Source organism: Podarcis raffonei, chromosome 12 (assembly GCF_027172205.1).
Source record: "Podarcis raffonei isolate rPodRaf1 chromosome 12, rPodRaf1.pri, whole genome shotgun sequence".
Classification (NCBI taxonomy): Eukaryota; Metazoa; Chordata; class Lepidosauria; order Squamata; family Lacertidae; genus Podarcis; species Podarcis raffonei.
Window position 1 is genome coordinate 467627 of NC_070613.1, and position 15805 is coordinate 483431.

The 15805-nt window shown below is 46.3% G+C and overlaps 1 protein-coding gene across 1 annotated transcript; it reads left to right on the top strand.

Moving 5' to 3' along the window:
• Nucleotides 1-89: 89 nt before the first annotated feature.
• On the top strand, nt 90-9108 carry LOC128424004 (zinc finger protein 883-like). The gene is made up of 5 exons (XM_053409749.1): nt 90-563; nt 3000-3057; nt 3326-3408; nt 4815-4941; nt 6908-9108. Exons 1-5 carry the CDS (start codon nt 150-152, stop codon nt 8413-8415), a joined length of 2190 nt encoding a protein of 729 aa, XP_053265724.1. The 5' UTR covers nt 90-149; the 3' UTR covers nt 8416-9108.
• The last annotated feature ends 6697 nt before the right edge of the window (nt 9109-15805 follow it).

The window sequence follows — 15805 nt, forward strand, 5'->3', positions numbered from 1 at the left end:
AGACTCATCCACGCTTGCTCAAAGGACCTCTTTCGTCTCCTGACCGTGTTTCAATTTCACGTGTATTTGCTTTGTAGGATTTGCAGATAGAACTGGACAGAAGAACAAGGGCTTCCTTCTGATATCTTGGAGACTTCCTGAGAGCCAGGATGGATGAGCAAGACTCAGCTGGCCCAGAAGCAGGAAGAGGCCATGCCATCAACACTGGGAGCAGTGAAGGATTGTGGGAAAACTCTGTGCAGAAGATCCTGGGTGAGGAGGACACCCTCCGCTCAGATGTGCAGAGACAAAAGTTCAGGCAGTTCTGCTACCAGGAGGCCAAAGGACCCCGTGAGGTTTGCAGCCGCCTCCACTGCCTTGACTGTCAATGGCTGAAGCCAGAAAGGTATACAAAAGATCAGATGCTGGACCTGGTCATCTTGGAGCAGTTCCTGGCTGTCCTTCCACCGGAGATGGAGAACTGGGTGAGGGAATGTGGAGCGGAGACCAGTTCCCAGGCGGTGGCCCTGGCCGAAGGATTCCTCCTGAGTCAGGCAGAGGAGAGGAAGCAGGCAGAGCAGCAGGTGAGAGAGACTGTCCTCTGGATATTCCCAAGGGGGTCTGAACAGGAGGGCAAATATCCCAAAATCCTCTACTGATTTTTTGGAAAGCATCCAAGGAATGATGTCTGTTAACTCTAAAGTGCTTGCCTCTACCATTCCTTTTCTAATCTTTCTCCCTGTTCTCTGTTTTGAATCCTTGTTGCTCTTTCAGGGAAAGGATCTGTTTGCAGAAAGGAGCCTGGATTCCTCTGAGGCAGAGAAGACTCCGTTGGACGCCAGAGAGAGGCCGCTGGGTAAGGAGGATGAGGTTTTTTCTCTCAGTTTGGTCACATTCTGGAAACTAATCCCTGGATTACTCTTTGGTGGGAAGACCCTTGGGGCCAAGAGCTCAGAGGAATCCCGCGAGATGTAATTTTGCACAACTAAAATGTGGTTGGCTGGTGCATCTGCTCCCGTTCAGACATGCAGCCTCACAGGTGTCCAGAGGATCTTCTGAAAGTGAGCAGGAAGCCCTGCTGAGAACCTTTGGAGGCCTCGCCACCCAAGGGGGGAAGGAAGCAAAGCTGTACTGTGGGGGGGGGAGAGGCAGCCCCTGCCCAGTGCTAAGTTACAGGGAGACCCTCTCCCACAAGCCCCCTCTGCCCAGAGTTCCCTGAGAAGGAGGACGGATTGCTCACCCACTCGGGGGGGGGGGACCCCTGACAGTTAAGTCCAGTCACGAACGACTGGGGTTGCGGTGCTCATCTCGCTTTATTGGCCGAGGGAGCCGGCGTACAGCTTCTGGGTCATGTGGCCAGCAGGACTAAGCCGCTTCTGGCAAACCAGAGCAGCGCACGGAAACGCCGTTTACCTTCCCGCCAGAGTGGTACCTATTTATCTACTTGCACTTTGACGTACTTTCGAACTGCTAGGTTGGCAGGAGCAGGGACCGAGCAACGGGAGCTCACCCCATCGCGGGGATTCGAACTGCCGACCTTCTGATCGGCAAGCCCTGAGCTCTGTGGTTTAGACCACAGCGGCACCCGTGTCCCTTGTTTGCATCCTTAACAAGCTACAATTCCTTGATTCTTTGGAGGAATTCCATGGCTCTTTAAAGCGAGTGGATCTTGCTTTGCAGATGCAGTGCAGGTGCGGCCTGGGGGTGTCTGTCTTGTCCTTTTCTTTTCTTTTCAGAAAAAAAACAACCACACTTTTTATTGGGTTTTATAAACAAGGGTCGTAAGACGAATAAAGCATACAAATAAATAGACCGAGTCTTCTCATGTCATTTGTAGATCACTTGATAAGCATAAAAATTGGGTTATTATGCTAAAGCCAATTTGGTTGCCCATAAAGAAGGGCGACTCCTACTGTACTTGCTTTGGCCCCGCCCACATGGCCCTTAAGAAATTAAATATATAGCCCTCAGAATAAAGAAAAAGGGACCTCACCCCGGTAGTGTATATTGAGAATGTTGGGGATTCCAGGTGCTAGGAAATGAAGCACAATCGGTGCAAATGACTAACTCGTCAGTCACTGTTCTGACTTCATTCACTGACTGAAAACACTGAAAGGCAGGAGCAACTAGGCTGTGTCACCTCACAGAAATCCCTTCAGTTGCCTCTGCGTTTTGCATTATAAATTCCCTTCTACGTTTCCTCCTCCTCCTCCTCCTCTTCTTCTTCTTGGCTGTGGTGCAGTCCAGCCCTGGTTCCTCAAGACTCATCAATGCTTCTTGAGAGAACACTTTTCTTCTCCTGACCATGTACCGGTTTTAGAACAGAACAATGTATTTGCTTTGTAGGATTTGGTAGCACATCTCCTTTGGACAGGTGGAACTTAGCAGAAGACGAAAGGGATTCTTTCCGATCTCTTGGAGACTTCTTGGATGAGCAAGAGTCAACTGGCCCAGAAGCAGGAAGAGGCCAGGCCATCCAAAATGGGGGGTTGTGGAAAACCTCAGTGCAGAAGATACTGGATGAGGAGAACCCCCACAGCTCAGATTTCCAGAGCCAGCAGTTCAGGCAGTTCTGCTACCAGGAGACTGAAGGACCCCAAGAAGTTTGCAAAAGACTCTACCGCCTTTACCATCAGTGGCTGAAGCCAGAAAGGCACACCAAAGCTGAGATGCTGGACCTGGTCATCTTGGAGCAGTTCCTGGCTGTCCTTCCAGCGGAGATGGAGAGCTGGGTGAGGGAATGTGGAGCAGAGACCAGTTCCCAGGCGGTGGCCCTGGCTGAAGGTTTCCTCCTGAGTCAGGCAGAGGAGAGGAAGCAGGTGAGAGAGACTTTCCTCTGGATACTCCCAAGGGGCTCTGAACAGGAGGGAGAGTATACCCAAATTCTCTCCTAATGGCCCATCCTTTTTTTGGAAAGCGTTCAAGGAATGATATCTGATACCCCTAAATTGTTTGCTTCTGCTGTTCCTTTTCTAATCCTTCTCCCCATTCTCTGTTTTGAACCCTTCCTGCTCTTTCAGGGAAAAGACTCATCTGAGGCAGAGAGGACTCCATCTGACAACAGAGAGAGGCCATTGGGTAAGGAGAAATCAGGGTCTCCTGTCCCCCTGTTTGGTCACATTCTGTGGCTTTTGAAACTAATCTGTGGGTTCTTTTAATCTTTTTGTGGAAGACGCTTGGGACCAAGAGCCCAAAGGAGGCGAGAGCTAGTTTTGCCCAACTAAAATATGAAGTGGGTGCAAACGTCAAAATGCAGTCAGCAGGGGAGACTTCTTTTTCTAAGGCCCGTCTGAAGTGAGAGAGAGAGACAGATTCAGGGCTCTCCACTTACCTTGCTCTCTCGCAGGTGACAGAAGGATGCCAGCAAGACCGCCAAGTCCATCTTCTCCTGGCAGCAGAGAGGAGGCAGCGGCTGTGGAAACAGATCAGGTAGAGGAAGGAGCCTTGCAGGGAAAGAGGCCGGGGGGGGGGGGCTGCCAGGGGAACGAATCTCTCTCCTCCTCTTGGCTTCTGTCAAAACTGCCCTCAACGAAGGATGAAAACACCATTTGAAAAGGTTTCTGTGCTGAGAATAAGGAAGAGAATTGGGATTCCAGATTCCCCTCACGGGGCTCCCCCTGCTCTCCGCCCTCTGCCTGTGTCCCCCGATTCCTTGGAAGGGTCCCTCCCTTCCAAAAACAGGGGGGATCTTTCCGCCTAGCAATGCTTCCGCAGGCAGAATGATTTGAAGAAGGCAATGTGGAGTTGCACCCATTTACACAAAGGTTAGTAAAGGTAAAGGGACCCCTGACCATTAGGTCCAGTTGTGACTAACTCTGGGGTTGCGACGCTCATCTCGCTCAAACTGGCCGAGGGAGCTGGCGGAGAGCTTCCGGGTCATGTGGCCAGTAGGACTAAGCCGCTTCTGGCGGACCAGAGCAGCGCATGGAAATGCCGTTTACCTTCCCACTGGAGTGGTACCTATTTATCTACTTGCACTTTGACGTGCTTTTGAACTGCTAGGTTGGCAGGAGCAGGGACCGAGCAACGGGAGCTCACCCCGTCGCGGGGATTCGAACAGCCGACCTTCTGATTGGCAAGCCCTAGGCTCTGTGGTTTAACCCACAGCGCCACCCGCGTCCCACAAAGGTTAATACCCATCATTAAAACACACAATAAATGAATTCCATTAAGACAGCAAGAGCTGTTGGACAGTGGACTGGTCTCCCTTGGGAGGTTTTTCAGCAGAGGTTGGGTGGCCATCTGCCAGTGATGCTTTAGCTGAGATTCCTGCATTGCAGGGGGTGGACCAGAGGACCCTTGGGGGTCGCTTCCAACTCTATGATTTTATGATTCTAAGATAGAGGTTGGCAACGTGTGGCCCATGGGACGGATGCAGCCCACAAAGACCATTTTACTGGCCCACAAGCCGCCCCTGAACGGAGCTGCCTGCTTAGCGAGTGCACCGCACGCTGCGCTAAACCAGCGCAGTGCGGGGACTCGCCAAGCACACCAGAAATTGCGTCTGCGCACACGCAGGTACTGGAAATCACGTCTGCGTATGTCCAGACGCTGAAAATTGCTTCTGCGCAGGCACGATTTTCGGCGTCTGGGCATGTGCAGACGCGATTTCCGGCGTCGTGATGCACCAGTCCAGCCCACAGACAGTCTCCGTGGGAGTGATCCGGCCCCTGGCCGGTAAACCTCGCCCACCCCTGTTCTAAGACATTAAGCATAATTGAAATGTGAAGCAATTCCATGAAAACAACAAAGCAATGATCAGGCAGAAAACAGCCATATGTAGTCGATAATCAGTGTGCTGTCTAAGAGGAAGATCCTTTTCCTTTTCCTCAAAGGGTCTGGTGTGCTTTGAAGACGTAGCTGTTCATTTCACAGAGGAGGAATGGGCGTTGCTGGATCCTGACCAGAGAGCTCTGCATGAGGAAGTCATGGAGGAACATCATGGGATCCTGGACTCTCTGGGTAAGGCCCCCTGATGGATCACAATACCCGCTTTGAAATTCCATACATATCTCTAGGTGATGAACTCCCCAGATTTTGCTGGAGCTCCACAGTTCCCCCTGTGAAAATCTGGGATGCTGACACCCCCACATCAAACCTTGAATGGAGGGGTATCCACTCTTTGGTCATCTTCTTCCTCCAGTTTTGCCTTTTTAAACCATGATCAGGCTGGTCTGTACTGCCCAGGCCTTTTTAAAGATAGGCCTCAGGGCGGTGAGGGAACTTGAAGCAGCTTCTGTCTGGTTTCCTGGGTTTGCTGCTTCTTCTTGCCAGTTTTTTGGTTGGCCAAAGACATGATTGATATTGGAGATGGCTTGAATTCCATGACTGGGCCAAACAAAATCCATCCCAGATAAGAGCCTGGCTTTTCAAATCTCAGTTTCCCATAGATTTGCCTATTAATGCCAGTCAGCAAAGGCCGTCAACCCTGTAGAAAGACTCTGCATCTAACTCCTTTGTTCTTCCTCTATCACAATTCATGTTAATAAGCATCGTTCATTGATATGGGGCTCCATGTTTTCCTCTTTTTAAATTGTATTTTTTATAATTTTCATTTTTCGGTTTTTCAAAAATTCACAGACATACAGATTGTTTATTGTTTAGTTGTTTAGTCGTGTCCGCCTCTTTGTGACCCCCTGGACCAGAGCACGCCAGGCACTCCTGTCTTCCACTGCCTCCCGCAGTTTGGTCAAACTCGTGCTGGTAGCTTTGAGAACACTGTCCAACCATCTCGTCCTCTGTCGTCCCCTTCTCCTTGTGCCCTCCATCTTTCCCAACACCAAGGTCTTTTCCAGGGAGTCTTCTCTTCTCATGAGGTGGCCAAAGTACTGGAGCCTCAGCTTCACGATCTGTCCTTCCAGTGAGCACTCAGGGCTGATTTCCTTAAGAATGGATGCGTTTGATCTTCTTGCAGTCCATGGGACTCTCAAGAGTCTCCTCCAGCACCATAATTCAGAAGCATAAATTATTCGGCGATCAGCCTTCTTTATGGTCCAGCTCTCACTTCCATACATCACTACTGGGAAAACCATAGCTTTAACTATGCGGACAAAACACAAATCACATACATTTCCAATATGCATATATTTGACTTCCCTCCTCCCCTTTTGTGGTTCCTTTTTAATTTTAATTTTCATGTTGCATTTTCTACATTATTCCATTTTTTAGTTATTCTTTATTTTCTCTTAATATGTTTAACTGCTTGTATTGCGATAACCCTGCTAGTGAGCTTATTATTTCCAGATATTCCACAAATTTCCCCCAATCTTTAATAAAAACCTTGCCATTTTGGCATAGTCCATTAATTCAGCCATCTTTCTTGGCTGACACTTCATCTCCTTTCCATCTCTGGGCAAAAACAATTCTAGCTGCAGTTGTGACATACATAAGCAATTTTTTTGGTCTTTTGGAACCTCAGTGCCTACTACCCCTAGAAGAAAAGCAGCTGGGTTTTTATTAAAAGTTATCGTAAACATTTTTTTCAATGTAAGCTTTTACTCTCTTACAAGACCCCCACATATGGTAAAAGTACCTTCTTTTTCTTTACTTTTCCAGCATGAGTTTTTTTATTTATACATTTTTGCCAATCTGCTAGGAGTTAAATGGAAGATTTACCGCTGCTGGATGGAGCTCAAGGCTTCTCACCTGCCTTGTGTTTGCGCCTCGATCTCAGCCCACCCCCGACTTCTTTCGGAGCTGAGAAACAGGAGAGAGAGCTCGCATCCAATGCTGGACCCTTCGGAACCTAAATAAATCCTTTGGGTGTTTATGGGATGCACAGTGCCCCAGTGCGTTTCCCAACACTCTCGTGACGAGTGAGCTGCTTAGGAGAAAGCGAAATCGCCATCCATCACCATTACGCGGTAAACCGGAAGTTCAGGGCTCCTTGTCTTCCTGAGGTTCTAATCCATTTCTCTCTTCGTTGCAGGTGGTGATGAATTAGAAATTAAGAACAAGGAAGACGATGACAAAGTCCACACAGTGGAGGAGACATATCAATATTCAGAGTGTGAAGTCAGCTTCAGTCAGAGCTCCAATTCCACTTCCCATCAAAATCTCATTGAGAATAAACCCTACCAGTGCTTTGAATGTGGAAAGAGCTTCAGTCACAGCCACCATCTCACTTCCCATCAAAGAATTCATACAGGGGAGAAACCCTATCAGTGCTTGGAATGTGGAAAGAGCTTCGGCCAGTGTGCCCACCTCGCTGCCCATCAGAGAATTCATACAGGGGAGAAATCGTATCAGTGCTTGGTATGTGGAAAGAACTTCAGTCAGAGTTCCCATCTCACTGCCCATCAAAGAATTCATACTGGGGAGAAACCCTATCAGTGCCTGGAATGTGGAAAGAGCTTCAGTCACAGCACCCATCTCACTGCCCATCAAATAATTCATACAGGGGAGAAACCTTATCAGTGCTTGGTATGTGGAAAGAGCTTCAGTCAAAGTGGCCATCTCACTGCCCATCAAAGAATTCATACTGGGGAGAAACCATATCAGTGTTTGGAATGTGGAAAGAACTTTGGTCAGAAAGCCCATCTTCTTTCCCACCAAAGAATTCATACAGGGGGGAAACCATATCAGTGTGTGGAATGTGGAAAGAGCTTCGGTCAGAGGTCCAATCTCGCTGCCCATCAGATAATCCATACAGGGGAGAAACCCTACAAGTGCTTGGAATGTGGAAAGAGCTTCAATCGGAGCGCCACTCTCTCTGACCATCAAAGAACTCACAGCAGGGAAGACTTGTATAAATGCTTGGAATGTGGAAGGACCTTCACCTGGAAGCAAAGTCTCATTACCCATCAAAGAATTCATACAGGAGAGAAACCGTATCAGTGCCTGGAATGTGGAAAGAGCTTCAGTCACAGCACCGGTCTCTCTTTCCACCAAAGAATTCATACAGGGGAGAAACCCTATCAGTGCTCAGTTTGCGAAAAGAGCTTCAGTCAGAGCAGCCATCTCACTTCCCATCAAAGAATTCATACAGGGGGGAGACCCTACCAGTGCTCATTTTGTGAAAAAAGCTTCAGTCAGAGCAGCCAACTCACTTCCCATCAAAGAATTCATACAGGGGAGAAGCCCTATCAGTGCTCGGAATGTGGAAAGAGCTTCAATCGCAGTCACCATCTTGCTTGCCATCAAACCATTCATACCGGAGAGAAACCATATCAATGCCTCGAATGTGGAAAGAGTTTTAATACAAGCACAGGATTCAATAGTCATCAACGTATTCATGGCGGGGAGAAACCATTTCAGTGCCAAGAGTGCGGAAAGAGATTCACCTGGAAGCAAAGTCTCATGGCCCATCAAAAAATTCATACAGGGGAGAAACCGTACCAGTGCTTGGAATGTGGAAAGAGCTTCCGTCGGAAGTCGCATCTCACTGCTCACCAGATAACTCACAGCAGGGAGAAAACCAACGATGGCTGTGTATGAAATTAATTCTAAGAAACTTTAATTAGTATGCAGTTGAGGATTGCAGCAGTGTTCTTGTCCTTCGGCATCCCAGCAAATAAGTCAACCTTTGCTCAATACCATGGAGCCCACCCTCAGGGCCAATATTTCTTCATACTATATACGCAAGGTACAAGTCATTGGCATAGATGTTGAATAGCTTTCCCCTGACACGTCTGGGAGGAGGGTCAATAGCAATTTGGAAACAATGATGAGGTTGCTATTGATGCTTGGAAGACGTTGGCAAGCAATTCATATACTTCCACTTCAAAAGCCTCCAAGTTGCAAATTGGTGGTTCGTTCTCCTTGTTTTCTCTTGCTCCACAGGGTTGGACCCAAAAATATAAGAAAGGAGATTTTAACACCAGGAAGAACTTTCTTGTAACTTGAAGCCATTGGTTTGAGTCCCACCCTCCAGAGCAGGAGAAAACAAGCTTGTTCCCTTTTCCACGAGATAGCCCTGTAGATATTGGAAGATGGCTATCATATCTACTCTCATTCTCCTCTTTGCCAGGCTAAACATACCCAGTTTCTTCAACCATTCCTCGTAAGGCTTAGTTCGAAACCCTCCATCATCTTGGCTGCCCTCTTCTGCCCACCTTCCAGATTGTCAACATCCTTCTTAAATCATGGTGCCCAGAATTGAACACAATATTCCAGGTGTGGTCTGACTAAGGCAGATTTGTCATCAGCAAATTTCATAAGCATCTGCTCAATTTCTTCATCCAAGTTATTTAAAAAGACTTTGAACAACAACAGGCCCAGGACAGAAGCCTGTGTTACCCCACCAGTCGCTCTTTTCCAGGATGATGAGGAACCATTAGCAAGAACTCTGTGGGTTTGGTCAGTCAACCAACTACAAATCCACCTAACAGTTACCTCGTTCAACCCACATTTTAACAGTTCCCTCGCAAGAATATCATGGGGGACTTGGTCAAAAACCTTACTGAAATCAAGATACACTATGTCTACAGCATTCCCCTGATCCGCCAAGTTTGTAACTCTTTATTAAAAAGAAAGAAAAGAGATTCATCTGGCATGACTTATTTTTTGAGAAAGCCATGCTTTTCTAAGTGTTCAAAGACTGCCAGACCTTAGATTATATTATGAAGCCTCCTGTTTGTGTTGGCTAACAGAATGGGTAACATCTAAAAATGTCAGGCTGTTAGATTTGGAAGGATACAGTAGGCAATTTGGATGACATGCATAACTGGCATGCTGAAATAAAGGTTCATAAAGACTTTTTGAATCATAGTATAAGAAAGAGTCTATATCGGGGTCAGCAAACTTTTTCAGCAGGGGGCCGGTCCACTGTCCCTCAGACCTTGTGCGGGGCCAGACTATATTTTGAAGGAAAAAAAGAACTAATTCCTATGCCCCACAAATAACTCAAGAGATGTGTTTTAAATAAAAGCACACATTCTACTCATGTAAAAACACCAGGCACGCCCCACAAATAACCCAGAGATGCATTTTCAATAAAAGGACACATTCTACTCATGTAAAAACACACTGATTCCCAGATCGTCTGCAGGCTGGATTTACAAGGAGATTGGGCTGGATCCGGCCCCCGGGCCTTAGTTTGCCTACCCATGGTCTCTATGGTGTTTGGGTGAGAATTTGTTGGGAAGAAAAACACTGTCATGGCTCTCCCCCATCAAAGCAAGTACCCAAAAGGAAACTCATATGGAAAGGAAACGGGGTACTTTTAGAGATATATTGACTTTTGCTGATGCTGGTTTTAAACTAGAAGATATCAAGGACTGAGTACAAGACTGCTTCCAATATTATCAAGCTAACAAAATATTTAAGAAAGGTATCGTGAATGGCTTGAAAGGAGTCCATTGGAAGATAATGAGAAGTTAATTTCAAAAATGTATAATTTTGGAATGGGAATCCAAGGATGACTTGGTTAAAGCAGTAATGATACATTGGGCAAGAGACTTAAGACGTAATTTAGAACTGGCTTTGTGGGAAATTCACAGCTTGCTATACTTCTAAGAGAAAATTATATGAAGATTTATAGATGGTATACGACAGCAAATAAATTAGCCAAAATGTATAAAACAAAGTTGAGTGTGTGTTGGAAATGTAAAACAACAGAAAGAACATTCCAAATGTGGTGGACTTGCAAAAAAGCTTTTCTTTTAGGGATTATAGAAACTGTTAGGATATACCAAAACAGTTGGTTAATTTGTTTATGTATGCAATGACATACATTCTTATGCTCAAAAATGGAAAGAGAAAGTTGTTCCAACAAAGGAAGAATGGCTTATTAGAATGATGGGAGTGTGCAGAACTGGCAAAGCCAACAGCAAAACTTAAAAGATGAAACATTCTTTGAGGATGGGAAATCTTTCATAGAATAGCGAAAGAACCATTATAATTGCATGAAAACGTGAGTAGGATTTGAAATATAAGCAACAGTAGAAAGACATTAAGGCTAATAACTCAGGTTGTACATGTGGAGTGTTAGAAGTTAAAATATGCAGCATTAAAGGATAAACGTGGAACTTCATGGAGGAAGGGAGAGCAGGTCAATGGATAAATTAAAAATATTCTTGATGGTAAAGTATGTAACCTTTTGAAAACTAAATAAAACAAAATTTAATGGACAGCTGGCCAATCACATATGAGATCTGCCTACAGAAGAGTGGCCACGACTGGAGAAGATTAATTCTAGCAGGCTCTGCAACCGTTGCATCTGCAAAACCTGAGCCCAGACCTTGCAAATCCCAGGCAAGTGGCTCCCCAGTGAGGTGATAATTGCCGCCATGGCCTAAAGCGAACTAAAGGAAAATAGCAGTTCACAATATCACCCAATATTGTACAAGATTAGTCTACAGGGAAACTGAATAAATTAACACAAAAACCCATTAGACCGATTCACCTCATTCCAGTGGTGGAGGAGACAAGAACCATGACATGGGCAGCTTACAGTTTGCCATAATCTCTGAGATGGACCACCGCGTACTCAGGATACCCCTCCCAGTTACCAAACCAGGTGTCCTGGTCCCAACAGAGGGACCAGATTACACTTTGTTGAAGGGATACTTCCCACTTGAGTAGAAATCATATATCGAACAGATGGAAAGCTCTTTAATCTGAGCAGGCTGAACGCCCTCCCATCAGGTGTCAAAGAAATAAATTTACCTGATTTTTTCAAGGCAGCCCTGTTTAGGGAAGTTTTTAATGTCTGATCTCTTATTGCTATTATTATTATTATTATTATTATTATTATTATTATTATTATTCTGTTGGGAGCCACCCAGAGTGGCTTGGGAAACCCAGCCAGATGGGTGGGGTATAATTATAATTATTATCATTATCATTATTATTAACTTCCATCATGGAGTTTCAGTATGCTGAGGACAACATAGTGTGCGCACACTCGGAGGATGACCTCCAAACCATCCTAAATATTTTCGCAGAAGCTTACAAAAAGCTTGGCCTATCACTCAACATCCAAAAAACCAAAGTGCTGCACCAAAAAGCACAAAATATCCCCTCTGCAGCACCACAAATGCAACTCAATGGTGTAACGCTGGGAAATGTCCATCACTTCTCCTACCTGGGCAGTTGTCTTTCCACAAGAGCCAACATTGATGCCAAAATCCAGCATAGCCTGAGCTCTGCAAGTGCGGCTTTCTCCTGATTGATGTGCAGAGTGTTTGAGGTCTAGGACATTTGCACAGAAACCAAAACGCTTGTTTACAAAGCTATTGTACTATCAACCTTACTGGATGCTTGTGAAATGTGGACCGCTTATAAACGCCATCTCCAACTCCTTGAAAGATTCCATCAACGGTGTCTTTGAAAATGTTACACATCACTTGGTAAGACAGGCGAATTAATGCCAGTGTACTGGAAGAAGCAAAGATCACCAGTGTCAAAGCAATGATTCTTCAACATCAACTTTGTTGGACTGGTCATGTTGATCAGATGCCTGGTTATCGTCTTCCAAAGCAACTCCTCTATTCCGAACTTAAAAATGGAAATTGTAATGCTGGTGGTTAACAAAAGAGGTTTAAAGACTCTCTCAAGGCAGGTAGGTAGCCGTGTTGGTCTGCCATAGTCAAAACAAAATAAAAAAATTCCTTCCAGTAGCACCTTAGAGACCAACTAAGTTTGTTATTGGTATGAGCTTTCATGTGCATGCATCTGAAGAAGTGTTCATGCACACAAAAGCTCATACCAATAACAAACTTAGTTGGTCTCTAAGGTGCTACTGGAAGGAATTTTTTTATTTTTTCTCAAGACAAATCTTTAAAAATGTAGTATAAACACCAACAACTGGGAAACACTGGGCTGCGAGGGCTCCAGTTGGAGAACAGCCTTTACCAAAGCTGTCATAGGCTTTAAGGACACTCGAACTCAGGACACAAGGGAGAAACGTGCTAAGAGGAAGGCACGCTTGGCAAATCCTCACCGGGATCAACTCCTGCCCGAGAACCAATGTCCCCACTGTGGAAGGACGTGTGGATCCAGAATTGGCCTCCACAGTCACTTATGGACTCATTGTTAAAACCATGTTCATGGAAGACAATGTTACTCGTCTATGAGGGATCGCCAGAGAGGAAGAAAGATCAGACTCACCATAGCCAGATGGGAAACCCAACTCTTTAGTGGAATGTGACCCAGGCTGAACAAATAAACTGCCAACCAAGTTTGAAGGTCAAAGGGACATGTAAATTAGAGCTGCCATATGTCCAAAATTTCTTGGAGATAGCCAGAATTGGCATTCGGTAACAGCGTCCGGGCAGAAATTGCTAAAATGTCCAGGAAAATTTGGACATATGGGAACCCGTGTCAGTAGTGTAGATTTTGGCAAATTTCCTTAAAAATAGCTTCCAACTTCCATTTTTTTGAGATTTTGCAAAACAAACTCAATAGCTTTTGTGTCTGGATTTTTACTCTTTGAGATATGGCAATCCTGATGTAAATACTTTGTCTTTGTGAGATACGTGTTGTAACAACGTGTGATTGAGAAGGGCATGTCTGGACCTCAGATTTCTGCCTGACATCACTCCTCTTCTGTGACATATCCATGATGTTTTGATGACACTGTGTGAAATGTATTATGGGAAATTGGGGGAACTTAAAAAATCTCATGTAATCTTTGTTTTGGGCTTTGCTCGCCTTCGAGTTTGAGACCTTTGTTGCAACAAATAAAGGTTTAGGCCTCTGGCTGCAGATCTGCTTGGTTGGCTTGGTTGAAATCTCTTGTTTTCTGACTGATCCAGGGATCTGCAGGGCTAGACTCTGGCAAAGTTGGGAAATGCTTTAAGTAGCAGACCCCAGGATTTGTCCTCCTCAGAGGGCAGTTTCCCAGCGGAGCCCAAAGCGCAGGAAGCCAAACCAGAGTCGTCCTGTCCTCTTCCCACCCCAACAAAGGCACCGTAGCTCTATGGGTTGGAAATTTCCAATCAGGCTAAATCAGCATCTCAAGAAATGGGAGGTTTTAGAAAAGGAACGGGAATAGCGATCAAGGGGAGAGGCTCATGAGGTCTAGATGCCGTGTGGTGATGAGAAGGGCAAGGGGGAAGAAGGGGGCAAAGAGACCCCAACCCACACAAAGAGCTCCTTTCCAGGGACCCATTGGCAGGGGTCTGGATCCATGCAGTCCAGCTGCAAGGGCCCCCCCAAGGCCGGTAGGGTTTCCATGGTGCCATCTCCTCTCAAGGCGTCTCTGCACACACCAATGTTTGTCCTCTGAGGACCAAGAGAATCTCAGCTTCCCTCCACTCCTTTTTTTAGGCCCCCGCCCCCTGGTTCCATGGTGGATCAAGCACTGGACCTTCAAGGCGATTCATAAACTTCTCCGGAAAGATACCGTATTTTTCGCTCCATAAGATGCACCTAGAGGGGGAATGCAAGAAAAAAAATATTCTTTAAAGGGAGCACTGAGCAGAGCCTGTATGCATCCCAGGCTCTGCTCAGCGCTCCCTTTCACAAGCCACCTGGAGCGTATGTGCGGCTCTTGGGGGCTTTTCCCCTTGAGGGAGAAGGGAAAAGCCCCCAAGAGCCGCACACACACTCCGCACAACTCTTTAAAGGGAACATAGCTCTTGGGGGCTGTTCTGGGAGGTGGGGGAAGGGACTGAGGGGCTAAGCCAGAAGCTAGAACAACGAGAGGGAGCGCTGCTTTCGCTGTGCAGCGATCCGTCTTGCTGTTCTGGCTTCAGCAAAAGCAACACCACGCCTCTTCAGGGCAGGGGGAGCCCTGAAGAGGCTTCACGCGGCTATCCCAGAAGTCAGAACAGCAAGAGGGATCGCTGCTTTCGCAATCCCTCTTGCTATACTGGCTTCTGGGATAGCCGTGCAGCCTGCATTCACTCCATAAGACTCATTTCCCCTTACTTTTTAGGAGGGAAAAAGTGTGTCTTAAAGAGCGAAAAATACGGTACCATGTAATGCTTCTTTCCCCATCTGCCAGAAGCCTAAGCTCTATTTGGGGTTCCCCATTCCGCATCCCCAGGTTCCTCAAAGGCCTCGGGGAAGGAAACCGAGGCAGGCTTAGCTATTGCGGCAGGAAGAGCTTACATGGTTTTTCTTTCAAGGGCCCTGCAGGAGATGGGGGGGGCTGTCTCTTCCTCAGGCCACTGTAGCACCCAGAAAGCCTAAAAAGGAAAGAAAAGACTGTCATTCACTCCATTCATTCCAAGAGCTCCCTCTATATCTTGTCTGGGTTGGACTGGAAGGACCCCAGTTCAGCCAGTTCCCCAGAGTCTCCCCACTGGGCTGCAGTGGCACCCCGAGACCTGGAGGGATTACATACCCTCCAACATTTCTCTGATGAAAATAGGGATGTCCCATTTCCCCTTTACTGTTTATACCCCACCTATTTTACTGGGTTGCTGCAGCCACTCTGGGTGGCTTCCAACATCTATAAAAACAATACAGCATAAAACATTTTAAAAATTCCCTATACAGGATTCTGATGCTTAGGCAATCTCCAGCAATATCTCTTGAGCTTTGAGGAGAAGAAATCACTATGATTATGATCATTATAAGTGGAAGACGGTTCAAGACCTCAATAACTTTCTAGCCTCTTGTCTGGCTCAAGCGGCAGGTGCAGAGCTGGAGAAAAACATGTTTGCAATATGTTTCTCCAAAGTTTGGCATAGGTCAATGTTTGTGTTTGGGAGAGGGAAGTTTGAACACTGCTCACAAGGACCTAAGGAGAGCCCTGCAGCTGTATCGGAGGTTCTCCACTTGTGGGTCCCCAGATGTGGTTGGACTACAACTCCCATCATCCCTGAGCTCTGGCCTTGCTAGCTAGGGGTGAAGGGAGTTATAGTCCAACAACATTTGAGGACCCACAAGTTGAGAAAGGCTGAACTAGAACAACACTGCATCTCACAGTTGCAAA

Bases quoted from the DNA above. Each gene is read 5' to 3' on its own strand.
- LOC128424004 (XM_053409749.1), top strand. From the start codon at position 150: ATGGATGAGCAAGACTCAGCTGGCCCAGAAGCAGGAAGAGGCCATGCC. The intron at 3,058-3,325 runs GTAAGGAGAAAT...GCTCTCTCGCAG, and splicing joins CAACAGAGAGAGGCCATTGG to GTGACAGAAGGATGCCAGCA. The intron at 3,409-4,814 runs GTAGAGGAAGGA...TTTTCCTCAAAG, and splicing joins CGGCTGTGGAAACAGATCAG to GGTCTGGTGTGCTTTGAAGA.